Here is a 23,650-nt window from a genome sequence, read left to right on the forward strand (position 1 = left end):
CCTCTAACTTGCAAAAGGAGAGTAAAGGATAAATAAAGCTCAGCAAGAGGCAAAGCCTACAAATAAGGCATGTTGCAGAGCTTCGGTCTCTGTTGATTTTAGTCCTGGGAGATCTCTAACTTTAGAAATAGTGGTCCCAAGTTGAGATAGCACATGCAGGGCCCTTAACCCTCTCTCCCCCATGGGTTCCAAAGCCTCCCCAGGCATCTTACAGGGCACAGAGCACTGCCTTTCACTTCACTCTGGAGATCTCTTCAAACTTCTCTGGGAATACCTCCCACTAAGTAAACTCCTAATAAGGCTGTTTATAGTGACACCCCATTCCCAGTGTCTCTGCACAGGCTCGAGCAAGGAATCAAGTCAACAAGACATCACACACCTCTTTTTGGTTTAAAATATTTGTCAACCAGATCTTGGACTTTACACCTAACATTACAATTGAGGGATGTATACACAAGACAGGGACACAATGTGACAGGACTTATGTCTGGGAACATAACAAGTTGGGTGGGACCCTGTGTCACAGATAAAGACACAATTGTTGTTTGGAACAATACTTCCAGGATACATGACTCCGCTTTCAACAGGAAAGAATTCATCAGGGGCATATTTAAAAACAAATAAACAAGGACGAAATACTGAATTTGTTGAAGTTAACAGAAGTGAAGACTAGTGGCAACACCCTTTCATTTGACAGTTAGGAAACTTCCAGTCTATGGTACTGACAAGATGCATTTATGCTGTTAAGAAACAGATGCATTTATAAAAACCAATTGAGATTACTCTGCTCATCCTTTGCACTCAGCAATAGGCACCTATCCTGAATATATCTGAACCATTCAAACAATCCTGAAGTGCCTTACAAGTTTGCACAGATTCAGAAAGCTCTATGTTACAGATGAGAGGGCCCATACAAACTTCTGTGACTCTCAAGCCCCAGCCTTGCCTGCTGACATAAAACCCACAGCCTGCAGTGAGGCTTGGGCAGCATCATGCTGAAAAAGTTGAAGATCACTTTCTTTTCCCCTGAAATTCAGAATGGGGACTAGAAGTGGTCACGACATCAAGCTTCACCTCTACTTGCAAAGCCAGTATGAAATACTCGTCTTTCACTTAAAATCTAAGCTCAGCCAGAGCAATGAAATTCATTAGTTCCATCTTTGCCTTAGAGCAATTAGATTAATTTCTTCTCAGGGAAAAAAAAAAACAAAACCAAACTAGAAGTCAAGTTCTAACCCTGGGAAAGCACAAGGGAATATTTAGTACCAGAACAATAACAGTGGCAAACCTCCCTTGCTGATATTATAATTACAGAAGTGAATTAGAGGTATTTGTATTCTACTTCTAAATATTCATATACATGAAGCTAGATACAGATTCTGGGATGATGTAAAGGATCACCCAAATTCTTTATAAAATACTAAGTCATAGTAGTTGGGAGCTTCAGAAGAGCAGACTTTTAAAATACCTTAATAACAGTATAAATAGCCTCTGTTTACACAGATGGATCTTTTTGGATTGATAGCACTCAGGATCCCCACAGGACCGTACCATGAATCACTGTTCTAGAGCCCCCAAACATCCTGCCTATGCTAAGCCAACTGTTTCCATATGTGCCACATTGGACCATGAAATCTGAAACACTGCAGGTGGTAGCAGTCATTAAGTGAAATGTAGGAGAAAAGTAAATCTGCATCTAAACTCAAGCAGAAAGCCTGGCCACACTACATGCAAAGAACATATATGCTTCCCTTAATTTTGAGCTTTCATTTTCTAAACCACAGCATACATTTAAATCAGAACATTCCCCTCTGGAGAGGAAAATGAAGGGAAAAAGGAAAAAGATCTACCTTTCAGGAGGAACACTGTCAGTGTTGCTGCTATGCCGTCTCTGCATTTTCCTCAAAACCTTAAAGCACAGCACACTCAACATTAATGTTGGAGGTCAACAGATCCCAGTGTGACTCCTAACAAAGACCCACAGAGTCAAAGGGTTGCGAGACCCATTCAGCTAGTGACATGGCTGGCATAAATCATTGGCTTCTCTGAAAGGCCACCTTGAGCTTGCATTTGTTTCTCAGCACACTTGCAAAGGAACAGCATTCAACTGGCAAATGGAAGCACACACAGAGGTCTCCAAGCAGGGCAGGAACTAGTCACATCCCCTTCTGCAGCCCATGGCAGTCGTCACAAGGAGCGTGCAGGTTTGTGATGAGATGTTCTGATAGTGAACTTGAGGACAACAGAGAAGCTCTTGATGTGACATGGAATCAGTTTCACTCTGGAAGTGAAATCCCTTCTTCCTCTTCTGAAGAAATTTGCTTTGTAAGGCAAAACTGAGAGGGAAGGAAAAAAAGAAAACATACAAACATTTTAAAGGAAAAAAATACAGTCAGGTCAGGACAATATTGTTTCAAATAAGCAACCCATTCCTTTTAAACCACAGAAATGCCATTAGCAAACTCTGCACAATGGTCATAATATGCACATATGCAAAAGATCACATGTTCCTGCTCCATTCATTCTGGAATTGTCAGCATAAAGTAAGGTCCGGATTGCAAAATCAAAAGGCATTGGAACTATATTAACGTCAGGAACTTTTTCTAGAACAAGGAGAGAAGTTCTTCATTTAGTTACCTCAATATCTGCCTTCAAGTGTCTAATTTTAAGGGAATAACCTCAAACACATTCCACCTTTTAAAACTGAAGTTAATTCAAAAGCAAAGAACACAGAATCATCATCAAGGTACAGCACAGAGTAACTGGCAAATACTTAGACTGCTTAAGATTATATTAGTTACATAAAACCCAAGGAATAGGCTGGTTTTGCAAGTGATTTGTCAAGATTCACACAGGCATTTCATTGAAGATTGAGAGAGACATCCTTTAAATCCTTGAAGTTTGATCCTATGCAGCCCTAGACTACAATAGCTACTGAACAAAATGTAAAAGGCTCTAAATACTTCTGAATATCAAAAGTTGCAACATTACTTAATTCATACTGCATGAATATATGTAAATAAATGTGTAGCCACATATCTGTATTCTAAAAAGGCACAATGGCTCTGAGAACATTTCCTACCTGTCTGTAAGCAGAGCTATGGAAGCTGAGACATAGAAAACACAGAATATTTATTTCTGCTTCCCCCCTCCACACTCCCCCTGTCCCCCCCATATTTGCACCTTTTCATTCATATTCTTTACTTTCAGTGACCCACTACCCCATGGAAAATTGCATTAAATTCCATTTTTATCCTTTGATAAAGCGCAAACCATGCAGTTCACAGCTCATAAAGAGACAGTTGTGCTCACCATGTACACCTGCAATAAAAAGCATATGGATTTTGTCCAGCCCCTAAGATAAGTTACAAATCAGTGACAGAAGAAAGTGCATTTCAGCTAAATCACAGAAGTAACTGTATCAAAGTTGTAAAAAGATGAAGATAAAAATGTTCACATTTACAAAAAAGAGAAAGACTCTTGGTTTGTAACATCCAGTCTTGCAGAACCCCATGAATGAAGTGGGTGGAACTGAGACAACACTGGATTTGAGTCATCACTGACAGAGAACACAGAGGTTTTAATATGAGCTGCCAAGTTTGCACATCCCCTTGACAGTTAATGTAAATACACAGCCCTATATAAATAACATTTTGCATCATCATATATGACAGGAGAAAGACAGCTTTCAACACACTTTAGGGAGAGGACACCCTAAGTTACCAATACTCTCTTTACTACAGATTTTGATCTTTAACTCCCAGCAGTTTTTTAATCTCTAGCTGTATGCTTTGTGTTGTGTTTTCAGGACCAAAATTCATTTTTTTAAGGATCTGTTTTATACAGTAAAAACAAAGATTTTCTTTTTTCCAGATTCCTTGCCTGACAGTATCTCTCTCAACTTAATACATAATATTATGCCTTTTTAACCAAAATGGTAATTAAGACATGGTGAAAAGGCCAAGCCAGGCTGACCCATGCAGGCAGAGCTGTCCTAACTGTGACCAAGTTTGGGGTCACTGATTATAAAGAAATCTGTCCATCTTCTTGTGCTACATGAAGAGAGTTAGAGTCAGTGTGGAGATAACTGCAACTTAGAAAATCCTCCACTCTCTCCTAGGCCATTAGAAGTCTACCAGACTGTAATGTGAGGTGAAATCATGTTCCCAAATGATGTCTCTCTCTCTATGAGGAAAAAAACCTTTTGGCATCAACCATTAAGGGGACAGTGACATGAATGCCAAATACTGAAGACTCAGGACTTCATGAGACGTATTTATTCTGCCCAGAGACCCACAGATTTAAGAGGATTTAAACAGACTTTGCTCCAAAAGGCACTCAGCTTCTATAAACATTGCTCCCGCCTTTCCTAGATTAGGGGTTCTCATCTTGCGACACTTGAACATCTTTTAACAGTACCTGAAAAACAGGTTTAACCAGAGGTGCAAGGTGCCACGATGGGAGAGAGGGAAGTTCAAGAGGATGCAGACATCTCATACATGGAGTGCTTCAGATAATCCAAGACGTCCAAATTTCAAAGTCATCACAGGTCCTCTAAGCTGGGTGACTGTAAGGCACCTGACCACAGTGCTCAAACAGGCGCATCTGTAAGAGGCACATACATAAGAGTCATTTTCACCATAGCAGAGTGAGTTTCACCTCTCCATCTCCTCGGGAAAGATGGAGAGAAGCAGGAATCCCTGGTGCTTCAACTCCAGCACATGTGCATGATACAACAAGTCCAGTTCCCTCTGAGACTGGGACCTGCAGCCCTGCTCACTGCACAGACACTCCCTGGATGCCTGCTGGGCTTTGCTCTGCATTCATTGTGTATAACATACACACACTCATGTCCATATGTGTAATCATAGACTGGTTTGGGTTGGAAAGGACCTTAAGATCATCCAGTTTCAACCCCCTGGCAGGGGCAGGCACCCCTTCCACTGGAGCAGCTTGCTCCAAGTCCCTGTGTCCAGCCTGGCCTTGAGCACTGCCAGGGATGGGGCAGCCACAGTTTCTCTGGGCACCCTGTACCTTGCCACCCTCACTGTAAAGAACTTTTTCCTTATATCTAACCCGAATCTCCCTTTTAAGGTTAAACCTATTACCCCTTACCACTGCAATCTCTGACGGAGAACACTGCATATATACACATACAATATAGATTTACAGAGGCAGTAACATACACACATATATGTAGACACAGAGAGAGGCATAGGCAAGGCCTTTTTCTTCCAGTTCGATGGGGTACGGAGATTCCCGCTGGAGTTTGTAGCTAAATGCCCACCGGGGCCGGGAACAGCCGGGCCTAGGGACCAGCACACCCACCCCGGGAGGCCGCAGCCCAGTACCTACCCGTGCGGGCCGCGGTGCCAGCACCGCCCTCACCCGGCGCGGCCACATCCCCTTCGCGCACGCACATCCGCGGCTTCCGCCTCCCCCGCCCCGCGGCTGGCGGAAGCGGCTGGGCCTCGCTTCCCGGGAGGGAGGCAGGCCGGGCAGCGGCTCGGCTCGGCACAGCTCGGCTCTCCGCCGGTGATGCCGGTCCTGGATCAGCGCTGCCCCCCCCGTTCCTCTCCGTCCCTGCGGCGGGCGAGCGCGGCGGCGGGGGGCTGAGGGCCCAGCCCGCGGCCTGCCCGCCGCTATGGTGCCCTGGGGAGCGGTGCTGTGGCGGCGGCTGCTGAGGAAGCGCTGGGTCCTCGGCGTCGTCTTCGGGCTGTCCCTCGTCTACTTCCTCACCAGCACATTCAAGCAGGTCAGTGCCCGCCCCGGAGTGCCCTGCCGCCGGCGGGGTTCGGCTCCGGCCCGCTGCGGGGGGGGGTAAAGCATCCCTATCCCAGAGTAACGCTTGTTCCTCAGGTGCGGAACTTGCAGAAGAGGAGTATGTGTACCTAGGGTTATTTAATAGAATACGTGCTGCTTCTGTGGTGGCAGTGACTGAATCCAGCTGTGTTAGCTGAGCCTTTGGTGAACTTGTATCCCCCTGTTTTACTGGATTGTGCTGCTTTGTGTCATGCGAAAAGTAACCTACTGCGAGTAGTATGTTGCTTATGCCACTGACACTGTAGTTTCCTATTCTGCAGAGTTTAATGCCACTAGACATTTCTAACTGTGGGAAAAGCACACTGACTGGAATGGCAGAAGGAATTGCATGTTTGGATGTCTGTCTGCATTACTGTCTTTCCTTGCAGGAAGAGAGGATGGTGAGAGATCGGAATCTCCTCCAAGTGCAGGAGCACGAGCAGCCGATCATGTGGAAGGTGAAGTTCAGTTCGGGAAACAGCAGTCAGCTGAGTAACCAGTGCAGGAATTCTGTGCAGGGGAAGCTCCTCATTACAGATGAACTGGGTATACTTGATACTAAGAATTTATTCTGCCTATTGCAGTGTTCAGTGCTGCTTTGCCTGTCCAATTGTTGATGGCCCTTTCAAGTAGCAATCGCTCCTTCTTGAGACATTCTTACTGCATCATCTCAGCTGCTGGTGTTCCATCCACAGACTGGATTCATGTTGCTGTTTGACTGTGCACAGCAGGTGTGGGTCCAAGGGGCTCAGCATGCCATGGGTGCAGCTCTGCTGGTCCCAGACCCACCTCAGTTTCAAAGCTCTCCAGTTACCTCTGCACAGAACTTACACATTGAGACCTGCTCACTTTAGCATGGTTGCTTGCAGAACTGTTTGTAGCTCCCTCTGCATTCCCACAGTCAGCTGTATTAAGAAGAGTAATAGGGGAAACCTGACTGGCTTTGCTTGGAGGGAGCTCAGGAGCGGTATCATTAGTGCTCAATCACAGTTAAGGAGCTCCTCTGACCCTTGTAAACCCAAGCACATTAGCCACTTGTTATCAGTGCATGGAGCTCTTTCCTGCCCAGTGAGCTTGTTGGTCAGGCACTGGAGCTTTCTCAGCCAGAAATCAAGGCTGTAGAAAACCCACCCCATCTTGTGTGATTTGCATTGATTTAAATTTAGCACTGCCTCAGTTATCCTTGCTGCCAATTCACTGAGGTCTCTAACATCACAGAGAGCTCTCACAGTCTAACACTGGTAGTACAGTTCCTGTAAAGGCATATGCTGTGGTTCTAAACTAGTAAGGATTCCGCTGAACAATTGACTATTACAGCTATTCTGTGTGGATAAATCTAAGTCTCTTCATACTGAACTAAACAGAGTTATCTAGACACAGGCCAGTTGAAAGAACATACAGTTCTTTTCCAGTACAGTCATCACCAATCACCTTTTCCAATCACACCAATGAATCATGCCAAAACGAAATCTGAGCTTACATGTTCTGCTTTTAAATACTTAAACCGTACATACAATGTATTGGGTACATAGCAGTTGTGCCTATTATTTCACAACCAGGCTGTTGTGAAACTCATCCCTGTGTCTAAGTGTTATTGCTAGTTAGGACTTGAGTCAAATTGAGGGCGATCATAATCTATGAAATGATAAACCAACCTCCTCTCAAGTAATGTGATTATTACTATAAATTTCTATAGAGCTTACAAAGGGGTACGTCTTGCCAGTTGTTACTACTACTTTTGTTTTTCAGGCTACATCTGTGAGAGGAAGGACCTACTGGTAAATGGCTGTTGTAATGTCAACGTGCCCAGTACGAAGCTGTACAGCTGTGAGAGCTGCCTTCCCAACGGCTGCTGCAGTGTCTATGAGTACTGTGTTTCCTGTTGCCTGCAGCCCAGCAAGGTGAAGAGTTGTTCTCCTGCTTTTCAGGTGTTCTCAGCTGCTCGGGTTCCTCTGTGCCTTAAAGTGCTTGTTTGTGGGGGACTTTTTCCTTAGAGGGGACAGTTCCTTTTCTCAGAAGGATGAGGAAAACCTGCATACAGCAAGCTATAAATAAAGCTTTAAAAAAAGTTCATCCTTCCCACTATTGAGAGGAAATACTGGGAGCCTTGCAAGATGTTACAGCTCCAGGGGGATTGTGTTTGTTGAAGGGAATTGATTGCAGAAAAGCTATTCCAGCCAGTATTAGTTTTGCAATTGGTACTCCCCTGTGTTCTGTTAGCTCCTCTAGACCCTCTTTCTACTGTTGGTTTTGTGATGTGTTAACCTTTCACTGCTTGCTAGAAGTTCTAAGTGGTGTCGCTTACTATTCCTCTGAGGCTTGAGCTGTGTAGGTTAAGGTGGGCTTTGGTTACTCCCTGTTGAAATACAGTTTTTTGTTTTGTTGCCTTTTTTGCTGACCACTTCAGCAACATCTTCTGGAACGTTTCTTGAATCGGGCAGCTATTGCTTTCCAAAACCTCTTCATGGCAGTGGAAGATCACTTTGAGTTGTGTCTGGCAAAATGTAGGACTTCATCACAGGTAAGACACAAATACATGTCCAGTGCTCAAAAATGGAAAAACACCCTTTGAAAACAGGGCTTAGTCCTGTGAATGGCTAGTCTGTTGTGCTTGCGTGCACGCGGGCGCTTTCATAAACATTGAAGCTATGGCTGAGAGCTAATGTGAGGGAATATCATTTGATTTGTAAGGTGAAATAGTAACACCAGCAGTAAATGAAGGGCAAAGAGCACATTTAGAGCAGGATAAGTCGCACACTCTCTTTAGAAAAGAGGTATGTAACTGAAAAGAGACTAGCTGAGTTCAGTGACTAGTGAAGATCTTGGATGAGTCCTGGGGAAGCTCTCATAAGGATGAGAACAGTCAGAATTGTTCCCAGTAGCTAAAGGATGCTATTTACTTTATGGTACAGTTCTAGACTTACCATACACTGACAATCATCTGCCTAGGAACTCAAAAAGTATGTTTTAATTTTAGTTTATTTTTAAGAACAGATGAACTTCTGTTACCTGTGGGATTTTATTGGAGGCTCTGGTCTAAGCAAGCTCTCAGACAGTGCTGTTCGAGATGTCATACAGCTTGAGTATTTAGTATAGTAATAGGGATGGATTGCAAACAAAGGACCTAGTTCCAAATGTCTCCAAAGTTGTTGTATTTTTATCCATAATATCTGAACTCTAGCTTTGTCAAGAAAAAATGCACGCATATCAAACAGCAGCTGTATTATGTGTTGCTTGCTTAGGACATTTGACAATACTGCCTAAGTATATTTAGTACTGCCTAAGTATATTTTAATACTGAAGCTGTTACCATGTGCTTGGGTAGCCTCCTGAAAAGGAAGTTCTGGGTGTGGTTCAACATTAAAACACAGTAATAAGGAACTTGTCTTTTATATGTTAGGAGTGCAGTGTTTGACTTCAGATGACACTCTACTGTGTAGGATGCATATAAATGCTCTGGGTCTTGGCCTCGGTGAAGGGTTGTGTTGTTTCAGTATGTATGTTCTGATAAAGCTTCTCCTCCTCTTCCCAACAGAGCGTGCAACATGAGAACACCTACAGAGATCCAATTGCAAAATACTGCTATGGTGAATATCCCCCAGAGCTTCTGCCTGTTTGAAAGCTGCATGATCTATGCAACAAAGGGGAGGAACTGGAGACTAGAATCCAAAAGAGCAAGACAACAGCTCTTGCTTTACAGAAGCCTCAGTGTAAATGGCTGGTTTTTCTGGGGATAAATCCAGGGGTGTACAGTGTAAGCAAGGGACTCCAGGATTGCATCTTGTTTTCTTCAGTTTGTTATGCACCTGCTTTAGGTACTAGTATTGTACTAGTGCTATTTTTGAATACTTCCTGTACATTTTAGGATGCACAGGGTCGATCCAGGCTATAAAACATTGTGAGAAAAATACCTAATGTAGCTTTTCAGCTGGACATGGAAGTTCAGTTGTATCTCTGCAGTCCAGAGGCTTCCCAGTGTGACAGTAATAATGGAAGGATTTTTGCTTGTAGAGAGTAAAGCACGTTTGTTGTGCTTCTCTCTCTGGAGCATTCCTTGACATGCATCGTGTACACTACATATGTAATTATGAATTATTTATTCATTTTCTATGGATTACTAGCTGAAAGTATTGATGCTTTGCATAGCTAGTTGTTGATGCCTTTCAGTCCCTGTTTTATTATGTCAGGTAGAAAGGGTATTTTAGATCCTGGATAAAATTGGGTTTTTCCCTCCTTAGTCTAAAGGAATTGTATTGGGATTTGTCACTAGAGTGGTTATGTTCCTCTTAGTGAGTTTAAAGTATTCAGAACTCCAATGGAGTTGTTATTCTGTCAAAGTCCCATAGCACGAGAGAAGAGCAGGGATCTGCCTAGGGTGGGATGTTTATTGTCTTTAAACATTTTCCTTGTTACTCTGCAACAGTTTCCTCAAAGAGGAGTCTTACTTTTGTAAACAGCTCTCTGCTAATCCACTTTCTGACAGGGAGCACCAAAGATTTGTCTGCTTGAACTTGTTCAGGCCTTGGTAGTTTTAATGTACTTCACTCCTGGTTGTGCAGGAGGCAAAAGGGTGGAGTTCTAGGATTTCAGTTTAATGATGTCCCTGTGCATGGAGTAATTGGAATGTCAGAATATGGACCAAGCCCTCCTCTGAGGACAACTGTGTTGCATGAGTTCAGTTAAACAGCAGTGATGGCTTTGATTTGCTGTTTGATATGTTTGCTACTCTGGGATTTCAGTCTGATCAGAATGGCCCTAGAACAGGGGTGGTTCTCCCACCATCTCTCCTAGCTCTCTAAGGTTGCAATTGAAACTGTCTCCTCCTTAAGGCAGCACAGAGAAGATGGGTAGAGAACCTGTAAAATGCTGACTAAATTTGTGCTCCCCCTGCAAGTCACTGCAAAGTCCAACTGCCAGACAAAATTGGGCTGTTCTTTTCTATATGCAGAGCCTCATTTGTTTTAACCTTATCCATGTCCTCCGTGATTTTGACTTTGTGGCTGTGTGTTTGTTTGTGTAAACTGGTAGTTCCCATTCCCTAACTGAAATAAAACAATATACAGAAGCTTAAACCAAATCAACCCAAGCCAAACACACACACACAACCCCCCAAAAAATCAAACAAAAAACCAGTGGTGCAAAAAGATCTGTAGAATACTATTGCAAGTACATAAGATACAAACAAGTAGTGTTACAGCCATCTGATAAAATCTACTTGCATTGTTTTCTTTGTTCTTTCCCAGAAGTAATCAAGTGAGATAATGGTTCCATCAGCAGATTCTCTTGAAAATCTTGTTTTTCCGAAAGCCTAAAAGCTTTAGCATTAGCAGTTTATCCAGCTGAAACTCTATCTCCCCTTTGCTGCCACCCTATGGCAACTTGCTGCAGCAGACACGATACAGTGTGAAGATGCAGTGTGAAATGCTGTCTTCAGAGGGTAGCAGAGGTTACTTCTCTTTAGTGTTAAACATTCTTCACCCCTGTTCCAGCACTTCCTAACTGTTTTCCTCAGGGAAGGCCATCAGGTTGGTCTATTCTATTATTCCTGCTGAGATGTATTCCAGCACTTCGTGTTTTGCACCACTACTGATAAGATCAAGATACTGATGGCTTGTTCTTGCTTTCTTTTCCAACTTGGTATTAATTCCTTAGCAGGTGATACCACTGCTTGGAGCAGTTATTGTGATAAATCATAAGAACCAACCTAATTCAGGCAACATTAGTGGGAATTCCTGGCCTAGAAAAACAGGATGTGATCAGAAGTGCATTGTGATAATTGTTCATTCAATGGAACAGAAACTGCATCTTCCCTCCCTGGTTGTTGAGCTGTTCAACTAGTGTCTTATATGTTGAATCATTAAAAACATATCTGTGTTTCCAGACTACTGCCTGTTCTCGTGTCTTTCCTTCTACTAAAAGGCAACTGTGCCAAACTGCAAGTTTGAAGAATGCAATAGAGCAGAGAGAGCCACTAACTTGAACATATGTAATATAGACAAGCAAGTAGAGGCAAAGAGGAGATCTGTTTCATTTCAATCTAAGAAAAGAGCATGCTTCTTTCAATGGTGCATAGAAAGATCTGGCCCCTTGCAAAAGTGGATCACGCAGGGAAAGGAACACAAATGATTGCTTCATGTTGTGAAGATATGGTGGGAAATGTCAAATCTGTGTTGCCTGGTAAGACTTCTGTGTGGTTTAAGTGATGTGCATCCCTCTTGCAAAAAGGCCTGGTGATTCTGTGGTTGTCAGATAAGAGATTCAGGTTGTTGGCTTGGTTTGGCAGCAGATTTAATGAGAACACTTTATCTGCAGAGGTCAGTGCCAGGGTTCTGTGTTCCTTAAGTCCTGTAGTTTACAGAAATACTAGTGCTAGTGAAAAATGGTAGCAGCTGGCATCTGATAATGCACAGGCATATTTATCTGTACCAATTTGGAAACTAATCTATGGCAGAAAAGCAAAGCAGTAACTGCAGTCCTTGCTGAGTTTAAACTTGAGCCACTGGTCTTGAAAGAACCTGTTGTACTGCTCCTTTGGGATGGTACACAGAGAATTGGATTAAATTCTTACTGTGATGGGCTGGAGTTCTAAAAAGGTAAAAGCAGACTTCTGGCTTGAGGCCAGAACTAAACAGTTGATGAGTTGGCATCACTGTTTCTGCAGTCTTAGAATCTCACTCATTGTAGTGGCAATTCTTCACTCTCCTGTATGTGTTTGGGCTCTAATTGCTTCGAGAACTTTCTAACAAACTATATTAGGAACCAATTTCTGAATATAAAGCACTAAGCCCAGCAAATCCTAAACATAAGCCTCTGTTCTGATATGCTTTAAAAAAGTGAATGCTTTTTTTTTTCCTTGTCAATTAGCTGGACAGGCTTTAGGATTTGTTGTGTCTTGTGCCAGTCACTTAAACTGCAAACACACTAGATCCTTTTACCTAGCACCATAATGTGATATTTGTTCTTCAGTTATTCTAATCAAGCAGAGGTGGGGGAGGAGGTGAAAAGGAATTTTCTAACTCAGCAAGTTCCACAAAAGATGTTGTTCAGCAAATTATTGGTGCTTTAATAACAGCCCTCTGCATTTCTTTACAACCCAAGGCAAACAAGTAACTATATGCAGAGGGGGAAAAATGCCAACTTCAAAACCTGCAGGGAGTGATGGGAAAGTACTTAGTTCTTCATTTTTGATCCATGTCTAATTAAACAGGCAGTTCTATCTACTATTTTTGCTCAAATAAGATCTGACATGTAGCAACATGCATATTGTCTGCATGATGTTTTCCATTTTCAAGACAGTCATATGGCCACAGATTTTTTCTTAGAAATCAAGGTTTAGCAGCTTAGTTGTCTTAAACAAGCGTTCTCAGGATGCATTCAGACTGAAGCATGTTTGTTGCTGTGCTCTGCTGTTTTGCCTATGGTAAAATAACACAAGGTTGCAGAGTAGAGAAAATGAAGAAATTAATTCTGGCTGAAAAGCTTGCCTTGTGGAAGCTGCTCTGATATGTATTTCAATTAAGGGGATAGAAGACCACAGGCTATAGTTGCAAATGGAATGGTAGGCAAGTGTTAGGTTTTCTATAGAGGAGATTACAATTAAATTTGTTTCTACTGTTAATGGTTGAAATAAGGTCTAGCACCTGATTTCTTGCTAAGTTAATGAAAACCAGCTCTCATTTATCCTCTATGTTTTCTGCCTCTCTGCATGCACCTACAGAGTAAGGCACGCTAATAGGCATCAAGGTGAATGGGAATCACATCAGTTGTCTCTATTCTGTTCCTACCCTGCACAAAATCTGTTTAGATTTAATCTCCTTAGAGCAAAAAGATAACTTTACATTTGTAGTTCCTATGGCATCTGACTGTGGCCTCATGTGGAGCCTTTAATATACCTATTGATAAGAATCATACCTCTTACACAGATATGAAATGTAGCCATTTGAAGAAGTGGGATAATGTTGGGTGTAAGTCCCAGGTGTGACATGCTTATTTTAACACACACAAAGAAGTAGCACCCTAAGCTATTTACCTTACCCTATGCATAAAAACATATTCATCAGGTGTGTAAGATGACACTGGGTATGCATGTACACATCTTCCAACTGAAAAATGTCCATTTGTTGCAAACTACAGTTACAAACCTGCTTAGTAATAGAAGTTGTGCTGAGGAAGTAAACATGTTCAGACATGGAGGATAAGGGGCCTAATTTATCTGAATTGCTACTGATTTAAAAACACACGTTAAAGTATAAAATCCCAACCATCTGTAGTAGCAAATACATACAGAAGTACGAGTAAGCAAAGGAAAAACACCTCTTCCGAGGTGTTTTTGTCTAATCAATTTGCATTAGCCCACAAGCTCACCCCTAACGCGTCGCAACCGGTGTAACAGCGAGGCTCGGCCAGCAGAGGCTACCACAGCCTGCGGATGGAAGCCGCTCTCCTCCCTGGCAGGCGGCCCTTAGAGCTGCATTTCACGTGGCGACAGACGGGCAAACCTGCAAAGGCAGAGCACAACTCACTGCATTGCTCTAGGAAAACCTGTGGAGAGCCTGGAATTACTGCTGCACCTTCGGACGGGCCGCCCAAACCCACGGAACAAACTCACCTTTGAGGGCTGCCTGGGGTTTAAACCTCTTGGGCAGCCGTGGGTGCTAATGTGGAAAAAAAGCCGTGGCATTGTGGCAAGCTGATTGACACCCGTTATACTAAAATAACAGAAAGATAAAAAATCCCGTTCTGACCCTCACAGGAGGGGGAGAAATAGGAAAGCTCTGCCCAGCTCCTGCTGTGCCTGTCATGGCGGCCCCCCTCACGCCACAGGGAAGCTGCTGGGCCAGGATGGTGATAAAGGCTCCTCCCGCCAGCCGGGCTCCGGAGGTGCGAAGGGGCGGGCCCGCGGTCGAGGCCGGGGGTGCTGCGGAGCCGATGCCCGCTGAGGAGCGGTGCCGCAGGGTGTCCCCGCCATGTGCCCCTCGGCGCCGTTTATCGCCTCTTTCTCCTCACGCCACCCCGCGCCCTCCATTGACTGCCCGGGCCGCGCCGCGGGGAGCCCTGCGCGGAGGCGGCCGCTGAGGTAACGGGCCGGGCCTCGCCTCGGGCGAGGCTTGCGCCTCTCAGAGCGGTCTCCTGCTGCTCACGGAGCGCCATAACCGCGGCCTTCAGCTGCAGCGCCCATTCCTCGCCGCCTTCCCCGATGGCTGCCCTGACAGGATAAAACGAGGTGAGGCAGCGCCCAGCGCGTGTCTGCCCCTTGTTGCTGCGTTGTGTTGATACGCGGATTGACTCCACAACTCCTTAAAGCTGTGAAGTAGCTATGCTTTTTATTCAGCGCCGAGCTGCATGGGCATAGCTCCTCCAAAGTACGCACACCCAGGGTAGCTTTTCGTTTACATTCATTCTCTTAAGGTATACGTATGCATTAGATTACTGATACGCCATACATATTTAGTATCTATCCCCGCTTCGTATTATAATGGGCTAGAAGGTTCTTTGCGCCTGCGCAGTGCTCCCTTCTGGTCATGGGCAGGGGTCTCAAGATGAAGTAAATGAGTCTTCCTCTTAAACGTTTCACCCTTTAGTCTTCATGCATGGTACTGGTGTCAGCTTTGCCTTCTGCTGTTTTGCCTTGGCCCTCGTCTGTAGTTACTGGAGGTTGAAACGGGAGTGGAAATTCTCCCTTCTCACGGAAACATTGCTTTTCTAAGTAGGGGGAGGTAGCGCTTTTGAGATGGGAGGGCATCTCACTATGCTTGCCTGCTCAGTTTCTCTTCGACTCCACCTTGGTGCTAGCTGTAGCTTTCCAGTGTCTGAGTCCACCGCTGCTTTGGGTATTGATGCAAAATACCATGCTACATCTGAAGTTTCAGGAGAAAAAACTAGTGTTTCTCAGCATGAACTTTTAGATTAGAGATTGGGTGAGCTCTTTTGCAGCAATAAGAGTTGCTGTACCGATTTGAAAGTTACTGAAAACCCTTAGCTTACTGAAGAAAACATTTGTCCTAATTGTGATATCTGAGCTTGCTGCCAACAGCAGAGGAGGCTTGCTTGCGGGAGAAGTGGGATTTACAAAGAAGAAAGGTGTAGGTTGTATCAGTCGTCATTGTAAAAACATGACACTGAGATTTGTTGTAGTACCGAAAATAGCACCAAGATCAATTAATTTTTTGAGTAGTTAATGTAAATTTTATTGCAAAATGAGCCTAAATGGGTTGTATCCATGAACCTTCATCTTCACTGTATGGAAGTGAGGCCCTATGCTGGAAAGCGATTCTAAGGAAATACATGAACAGTGATGTCCTTTGCTTAGTAACATCTGTGAAGACTCAGTGCTCAACATGCCCTGTCCTGCTAGTTTGTAAATTCAGCTTGGGTTCTATCTGTATCATGCATGTTTCTATTTATAATAGCTTTGCAGTTGGAAGTGAGATGATTTACTGGTGATACATGAACCTGAACAGTGGTGTTGAATGCTGAGAGTTCTCTAGCTCTAAATGTTCAGCAATCACAAGCCAGATCCACTCACACAATACATTAGTGAGAACCATGCTTATTTATCACCTGAAGGCAGAATAATGAAGTTTCAAAGGTCCGAGTTCCCTTCTACGACAGTAAAGATTTCATTTCTCTTTCTTGTGTAAAATCTGAGTTTTCTGTGTGGCTACCTTCGTCCAGCAGCTGCAACTGGAAAAAAAGCAACCAGTAATATAAGGCCCATGAAAACATTGTGGGAGTTGGTGACCGACAGCGCTGTGCTTTTCTGCAAGACAGCCTCACCTTACAGAGACTTTGTTGCTTCCATATATAAAATAGATATTAATTCAGGGTTTGTTTTTTGGTGTACAAGTAATACTCAACTATAGAAGATCTGTTAAGGAGCCGTGCTTTTTGTAAAGTCAGTTTTTCTGATCCCAAATCCTACAGCTAAAAAAATGGCAGTGGTGGTTAGTGGAATTCCTTAGGAATTTATTGAGTGCTGTAAGTTGGGTAAGGAGGGAAAACTTTGGACCTCATCAGGATTCTCTCTGGCTTCCTGCCAGCTGGCTTTCGGGTAGGTTCTGTTGAAAGAGTTGATATATTCTGTCCTCAAAACCAGAGGAAATGCTGCAAGGTACCAGGGTATTAAAACAAATTAAGCTATTTATTTGTGAGCATCAGTGAAATATTTTGTGATGTTACACTATATGCGCTTGTCACAGTCATGCCACATCAAGGTTAGAGTGAGAAGGTGACTGGCTGGCAGTCACTTAATCAGACGGAGATGTTGATTTCTCAGGTAACCCAGGCAGGGTGAGGCTTGCATGCTCTGTTGCTTTGAACAGCCAGATAATGAATATGCTTTCCAGAATTCATGTTTCTCATAGTGGAAGCAGCAGCTGTGTGTGATCTGTGTTGCTGTCAAAGGAAAGTGAGATGTAGTTAATTCAAGTCTACACAACAAAGACATATTGATCAGGGCTGTTCTTGTTATGGTTGGGTATCTGCAATAACAATGACTAGGACAATGCAGCAAGCCAGGATGGCAAAACCAAATATGCTTTGTCTTAATCCAGCGAGTGAGAGGATTTACCACCTAGATTCACTGCTGAGCATCAGCAGTTTTGGAGCAGTTCTGCTCCAGTCTGCAAAGGATCGGTAAGATACTGAAATCAAATGGAAAGGGCACATCTTGTTCATGTCATTATAAATACACTTCGTTTGTAGCTATAAAGTTAAAATCATGGATTCAGTACAAACATCTTGCAATGGATCAGTTCCACATGATTAAAAAAACCCTTGTGTTTATGGTATCTGGATAAAGTTATACTGAGCTGCTTACAGAGGTACTGAATGTTGCAAGAATTATATGGAGTGCATGTACACGTTATGGTTCCTCTGTTCTTTCTCCACTAATAGTACTTGCATGTGGATGATTATGTGCTATATATTTAGTAGAGTATCACAGTATGTATTTTTTAGTGCAAAGCTAAAATTCCTCATATACTGTTTTTGTAATAAAAAAAGTAATTATTACTTTTATTTCTGCAGAGGTACCCAGTTCAGTGTCTGTCTTCCCACTTTTCCTTCCTGACTGTTTCTTTTTTACAGCTCTGTCTGCTTTTCTTTTGTTGTGCAGAAGAAAAATAGGTGTTAGCAGGTTTGCTAATTACTATAAAACTCTTCCCAGCCCTGTTCTGTTAGGATCATTCTATTAGCTAAAGTAATGGAGTGCGATGGCACCATGGCTCTCACACATGTCATTTATATGAGGTCTTTCTGGAGCAATATGTTACTGGGATTGTCTTCTGGTGCTGTCACCAATTGCTTTGGATTTCCTACACCTGCTGTTTTCTTTTATCTCAACATTTCTTTTTTGCTACTACGTTAATCTTCCTTATCCTTCCTAAATGACTTTTAAGGTCACAGGACTGTTAGCCCCCTGCTTCCTCAGGTTTTTGCTAGGGAGTAGCAAAGCTGAGTGTTGGCATACTCAGTATCTTGCCAGACAGTCCTCTGACCAGTGTCAATGCATTCACATCAGTTCAACAGTTCCTGTCGGTTTGAAGTTTTACTACTGTAGCTAAAGGCAAGGTCTCTGCCCTCACTGCATCATTTTGCTGCTGACACCTATTTTTCCTTACCTATCAGTATTGTCAATGTCATTTTCTTCAGCATTATTTTATGGGAGCAGACTTTTGTCTCATCACTCTGATTATATTAGCTTCAGTGATTGTACTTTCACATCATTACTGAAATAAAGTTAACATTAATGAGAGTCATGCAGCTAAACCTCTGCTCACCCCTCTGGAAATTTATTCTAATGATGAAAAGGAGATGCGTGTGGATCTATTTAAAAGCAAGCTGGCTTTTTTCTCCACCCCCGCCTAGCTACATACCAAATTCAGCGTTAAATAAAGTCTCTTGTTATTAAGAGCTGATGATGCAGAAGAATCCAAATACGTTATACAGCATTAATAAGGACAAATGATATTGGTTAAACACTTATCAATGTGCTTGTCTGCTACAGAGCTCCTTTATGTTCCAAATTTCTTCGTTGCTGCTGCTTCTGGAAAGGGTTTCTTGTGTCTGACTCTCACAATAAATTAGTCATAAAGCACTTGGGGGTCCTAGGGGATATGCTAGGAAAGTTCAAGATACTATCAAGTGTAACAATAATCACACCTATAAATGAGATAAAGCACAGAGAGAGGTGGAAATTGTTTATGGAAGATACAGCAAGGCTTTGAGCTGAAAGAAGTAATACAATTTAGATAAGCAAAGTTAATGAGATAAAATAAATGTACAAGATGCATGTGCCAGGCAAAGAGGCTCATGAGATCTTCTGATCAGAATTTGGATTTGCAGTAAGAGCAGTTACTTTGCTGGTCACTGTTAGGGAAGCCTTATCTGTAGAGGTGGTGTATTTTGTTTGTTAGTGAAAAGTTGGATAATAAGAATTCACTTTTTATTTAATCTTCTTACAAGCAGCTACCGTAACATGGCCTCAGACAGGACTGAGGCTACCGTCTCCTGCAGCAACACAGGTTGCCACATCCTCTAAATCAACCTTACTGTTTGATGTTTTTCTTAAGTGTTACCACTTCATCTATGAAACTAGACTGAACCTGGTGTAGTTTTAGAGCTCCAAAGTGATTCTTGCCAAAAGTTTGCATATATTTTAAAGATTTTTTATTTAAATAAAGTTCACCCCACAAAATGTTGTGAGCAAATAAACCTCCTCTGTGTTCAAAGATATGAAGGTATGGCTTACTAAAAGTACCACTAGCCTGTACAGCGTGTGAAGTGTTTTAGACCTCAAGTGTTCTAAAATGCTTGCTTTAGGCTTTCAAAGAAAAAAGTAGTTGAAGGATTACCAAAGTGTGGTTGACTCAGAAGTGGGAGTGAAATATTACTGTAATGATAATCATGCTTTGACCTAGTTTGGATTCTGGGGTGTAGAAGTGTTTCTCCCTTGAGCAGGTTTGTAATTTTAACCACAGAGTTCCCAAGGAAGAGTATGTTCACTTGTCACTAAAAGAGAAGCTTTCTAATAGGAAGACTGTTTAACTTAGCCTTTTCAAATGTCAAAATCCTAACCGAAATAGATTAAGTTGGATAAAGGTAACCCTTTACAGAGGCTGGTGAAATAATGTTATTGCCCTGTGGTGGAGGGAGAAATTGAAACACAGTGTTTAGGAGACAACTTCTTGTCAGATGCAGCAGGAGTGGGCTGGGGCAAGCATCTAAAACTGGCCCCTGGATTGCTGCCCTGTGCTGCCTTCTGGAGATTTCTACCTGCTCCTTCTGAGATTGCTGTTGTGCCCAGAGATGGCACTGACTCACGTCTGTAGTCACAAACTGAGTATGCCAGGTTGAAATGTGCCTTACGAAATAATTCATGTTACCTTTAATTTGAGAGGTTTTTACAAGAGTCTGTCATAAAGCAGCTTTTGTTATAGATGCAACCAAAATTAAGTACTTTATAAGCAATGTGAATTAAATAATTTTCAGCTCACGTTTTATAGTCATTCCTACAGCTTCTGCAAGCATGCTGGTTCAGAAATAGTCTCTCTCAGCTGCAGGTATTTACATCAGTTTCTTCTTTTTCCTTCATGTGTGGATGTCCCCTCTTCTCCCACCTGCTTTCCAGCTTGGCTTTTCCTCATCTTGGTGCCCAGGAAATGCCAGTGTCTAGTTGAACGAGCTCTGCTATAAATCAAAGTGTCATCACTTAGCTGGTAGAAGTGATTTAATTAATGCGTCATGCCATCCCCAGAGCCTCTCCCCACCTGACTGCTAATCAACCTTCAGCAGCAGGAGGAAAGCATAGCCCTTCTTGGAGTGTGCAGGAGAGACTGGAGGAAAGACAGTTAATTGCAGCTGCATGATCAGCATTGTCACTTGTCTCTAATCTCTTGTCTGCTTCTTGAAATACTGCTGTCCTGGTCTCTTACAAGCCATGCTTAACTCCATTCAGACAGAAATGATCTAGTATCATATCAGCAATCACTTTCTGTCAGAAAATGTATTTGGCAGGTGACATTTTTGAAAGCACCCTATTGTGCATATGAATATTGCAGCAACTTTTCACAGCCCAAGGACTCTTTTAGCTGGAATGAGCAGTTTATGCATGAACATTCCAGTGTGCTGTGGATGCACTTCATAGGTGGTGCTGTGCAGTTAACCCTGCAGATCACTGAGCCAGAACTGGTTGTGCCAGTGTGGAATTACAGGGCGCATATTAGCAAGTGGTACCCTTTGTCAGCTGCTGAATAAATAATTGATGATTTTACCTTGGGCATATATGTATCAGAATAATTTCTGTGCAAGCTGGAGCACTTTGTCCGTTTCAGTTCAGTGGCTTCCACCACTTAGGGCAGATTCTGTGGCCAGGGAAGTCTCAGTCTCCATCTATTGAATAACATGAGTGTAAGAAGAATTTAAGGAGTGTTGTATTTGTGACTATTCATAGTTATATAGGTATCAAAATAAATATGAGAAATAGCGCTTATGGGAAACTGTGTTTTCTAGTAGCTAGAATTGAAAACTAAGATTCCTGCTTTCTAGGCTTGACCACTCCATCTGGCACAAAGTTGCCAGACGACCATGGGAAAGACACTCAGCTATTTTTAATCTAGGTTTGCATCAACTATAATGTTTGCTAGAGAAGGATATATTGTACTTACAGGAAACACTCTCCTCTCTACATAACCACTGCTACTGAAGCAGATGGGCCTACACCACCTTCTCTGGAGATGAATGAGACTCACCAGTAAGATGAACAGCACTGCACCCAGGGTTGCTTCAAGTCCACAGACTGTTGGAATAATAATTTCAGCCTTAATACTACAGGTGTTAGGGAGTACCTGGCTGCTTTTGGAGCCTAAGATGATGTTTTTGTGTGGCTTTTGGGTGAGTGTCAGTGGGCAGTGGGACAACTTGACCCCACTAACTTTCAGGGTGGGCTAGAAACTGCCACAAGCTGTAGGATGTGTGAGCTGGGCCACATCATGTCACTTCCCACATCCCACAGCACCTTATGATGGTGCCACATGGCCTGTATCCAGCACACTCCCAGCCTTTAGTCCTTCCTGGAAGAGCCTGCTACACAGTCAAGCCAAACACACTGCTCTGTCCTGTTCCTCAACCTGTCTTGTGACAAACAGTACAGATGAGTCAGACACAAGCTCTGTGCAATGACACTAATTCGGTTCCATCTCTACGTCTCTGGGTGGTATAGGAGATGGGTGCCCTGAGCTGCAGCCTCAAGGTTGGGCGCTCTGTGATCTGACCAGGGTAATTACCATTATGGTTAAGCAGCTGTTTCCTTTGTAAGTCCCTAATTTTGAGGGTTCATTACATGGGCATAAAAGTCCTCTCCAGGCAGAGATTTGGCAGACAGAGCCCAGCCAGGAGCTGTTTAATCATTTGTTAGTTTATTTTTGCATCTGTTGGGCAATTCTTCTGGTATTTTGTATACAAGGCAGCAAAAGATACTGCTACAGTCGTTTTCAGTTGCTTACCAGTAAGGTCTTCAATGATCTTTATTTTGCTAAATCACTTATGATTTATTTGAAGAAATAAATGTATATTACTCTATTAAAAGTGTTTACTATGCAGTATTGAAATACCAGCTTTCCTAACACTTCACTAATTTCCTTGTTTAATCCATGTGCTTTATTTTACTTAATTTCCACAAACTCTGCTGCTCTTATGCTGTTTCGGTTGGTTTATACTAGAGTACTCTGTAGAGAAGTAGACAAAGGCTGTGTTCACTGCATAGCTTTGCTGCTATTTTTATTCTTTCCCCATCTTTTGTTTGACAGAACTGAAAATCTGCAACCAAGCTGCATAAATCTCTCTTTTTTGGCGATTTAAATGGAGAAGAACTTTTAAGGTAGTGAAATTACTGTATTTTTATCCCAATGCAATTAGTAACAGAGTCTGTGTCTACCGAGGAATTATTTTTCTAGGAAATGTTGTTAAATACAACATCTGTACATTTGATCCCTGAAGGAAACTGTGTCCTCAGGCTTTCTAAAATTCCACAACATCCCTTATTCCTACTGTTTAAACCACACCTGAACTAATTTAAAAGCAAGATGCACTGATACCCATAGCAACCGATGCCAAATAAAACTGGCTGCTTTGTAGGATTTTGCTTAGGGCACAAGAGTGAATAGCTGGCCTTGTTGTAAGGATTATGCTGCAGGTGAGTGAATAGAGCCATTCTTTAGCAGACAGTTGGATACTAGTGAATCTTGTTGCTGGCAAGATGCTGTGCTTATAAATGCTACATCTGTGGTTTTTTCCTCTTAAGAAGCCTTGACAGTACCTGATGACTTCAATCTGAGTTGTCATCCAGCCAGTTTTTATCTTGCATTGAAAAATATTTTAATGAAATCCTTCACAGAGGGAAAAGGAACAGTGAGTACGTTTTAATCTTGCACTTCTAGTTCATTTTAGCACTCTTAGCAGTCATGTCTGTGCACCAAGCAGGTCACAGAATCAGGAAATATATACTGTATTAGCTTTGCTGCCCTCCAAACTAGGAACATCATCTTTTGTGAGCCTGGACAATGTCCTAAGATAAGATTGTACTTTCTTTCCAAGTGCTAGGTGCTGGGAAGAGGACAAGTTAGTAATTCTTGTACATCATTACCCTCACTCACTGCCTGTAGACAGGAACAGCGAGACTGGACTTGTGTGACCAGAAGACAGCATGTGAGGGAGTGCAGTTATGGGGATGTGTGCCTCAGCCTCCTGCATGCTGCCAGACCTCTTCAGCTGTGTCTGGTCCTCCTCTGCTAACACCTCCTGAAAATTGGCTGTTCCATGGGAGAGCAAAGCGTGTGCTTTTAGAACAGAC

At 42.8% G+C, this 23,650-nt stretch overlaps 2 protein-coding genes and 1 long non-coding RNA gene across 6 annotated transcripts in view; 1 reads left to right on the plus strand and 2 right to left on the minus strand.

The window, feature by feature from the left end:
* Positions 1-5,491, minus strand: part of RNFT2 (ring finger protein, transmembrane 2) — a 34,197-nt gene extending 28,706 nt beyond the window's left edge. Inside the window, exons 1-3 of one of the 4 annotated variants that reach the window (XR_010615624.1) lie at positions 5,356-5,491; positions 4,420-4,605; positions 1,851-2,336 (exon numbers count right to left, since the gene is read on the minus strand). Coding sequence is in view for 3 of the 4 variants with exons in the window: in XM_065692733.1 (XP_065548805.1) it covers positions 1,851-1,933 (83 nt within the window). In the remaining variant the exon portion in view is untranslated. The other 3 variants (XM_065692733.1, XM_065692732.1, XM_065692731.1) reach the window with 3 other exon arrangements.
* SPRING1 (SREBF pathway regulator in golgi 1) lies at positions 5,440-10,759 on the plus strand. The gene is made up of 5 exons (XM_065692734.1): positions 5,440-5,755; positions 6,192-6,348; positions 7,552-7,703; positions 8,210-8,323; positions 9,338-10,759. Exons 1-5 carry the CDS (start codon positions 5,645-5,647, stop codon positions 9,419-9,421), a joined length of 618 nt encoding a protein of 205 aa, XP_065548806.1. The 5' UTR covers positions 5,440-5,644; the 3' UTR covers positions 9,422-10,759.
* A 179-nt stretch (positions 10,760-10,938) lies between these two features.
* LOC136020998 (uncharacterized) lies at positions 10,939-14,411 on the minus strand. Its single transcript, XR_010615626.1, has 2 exons — positions 14,167-14,411; positions 10,939-12,147 (listed from the first exon to the last, which is right to left on the minus strand). It is a non-coding gene; the product is annotated as an uncharacterized LOC136020998 (long non-coding RNA).
* Positions 14,412-23,650: the final 9,239 nt, after the last annotated feature.

The sequence above is a fragment of the Lathamus discolor genome, chromosome 12 (assembly GCF_037157495.1).
Source record: "Lathamus discolor isolate bLatDis1 chromosome 12, bLatDis1.hap1, whole genome shotgun sequence".
NCBI classification, from domain to species: Eukaryota; Metazoa; Chordata; class Aves; order Psittaciformes; family Psittacidae; genus Lathamus; species Lathamus discolor.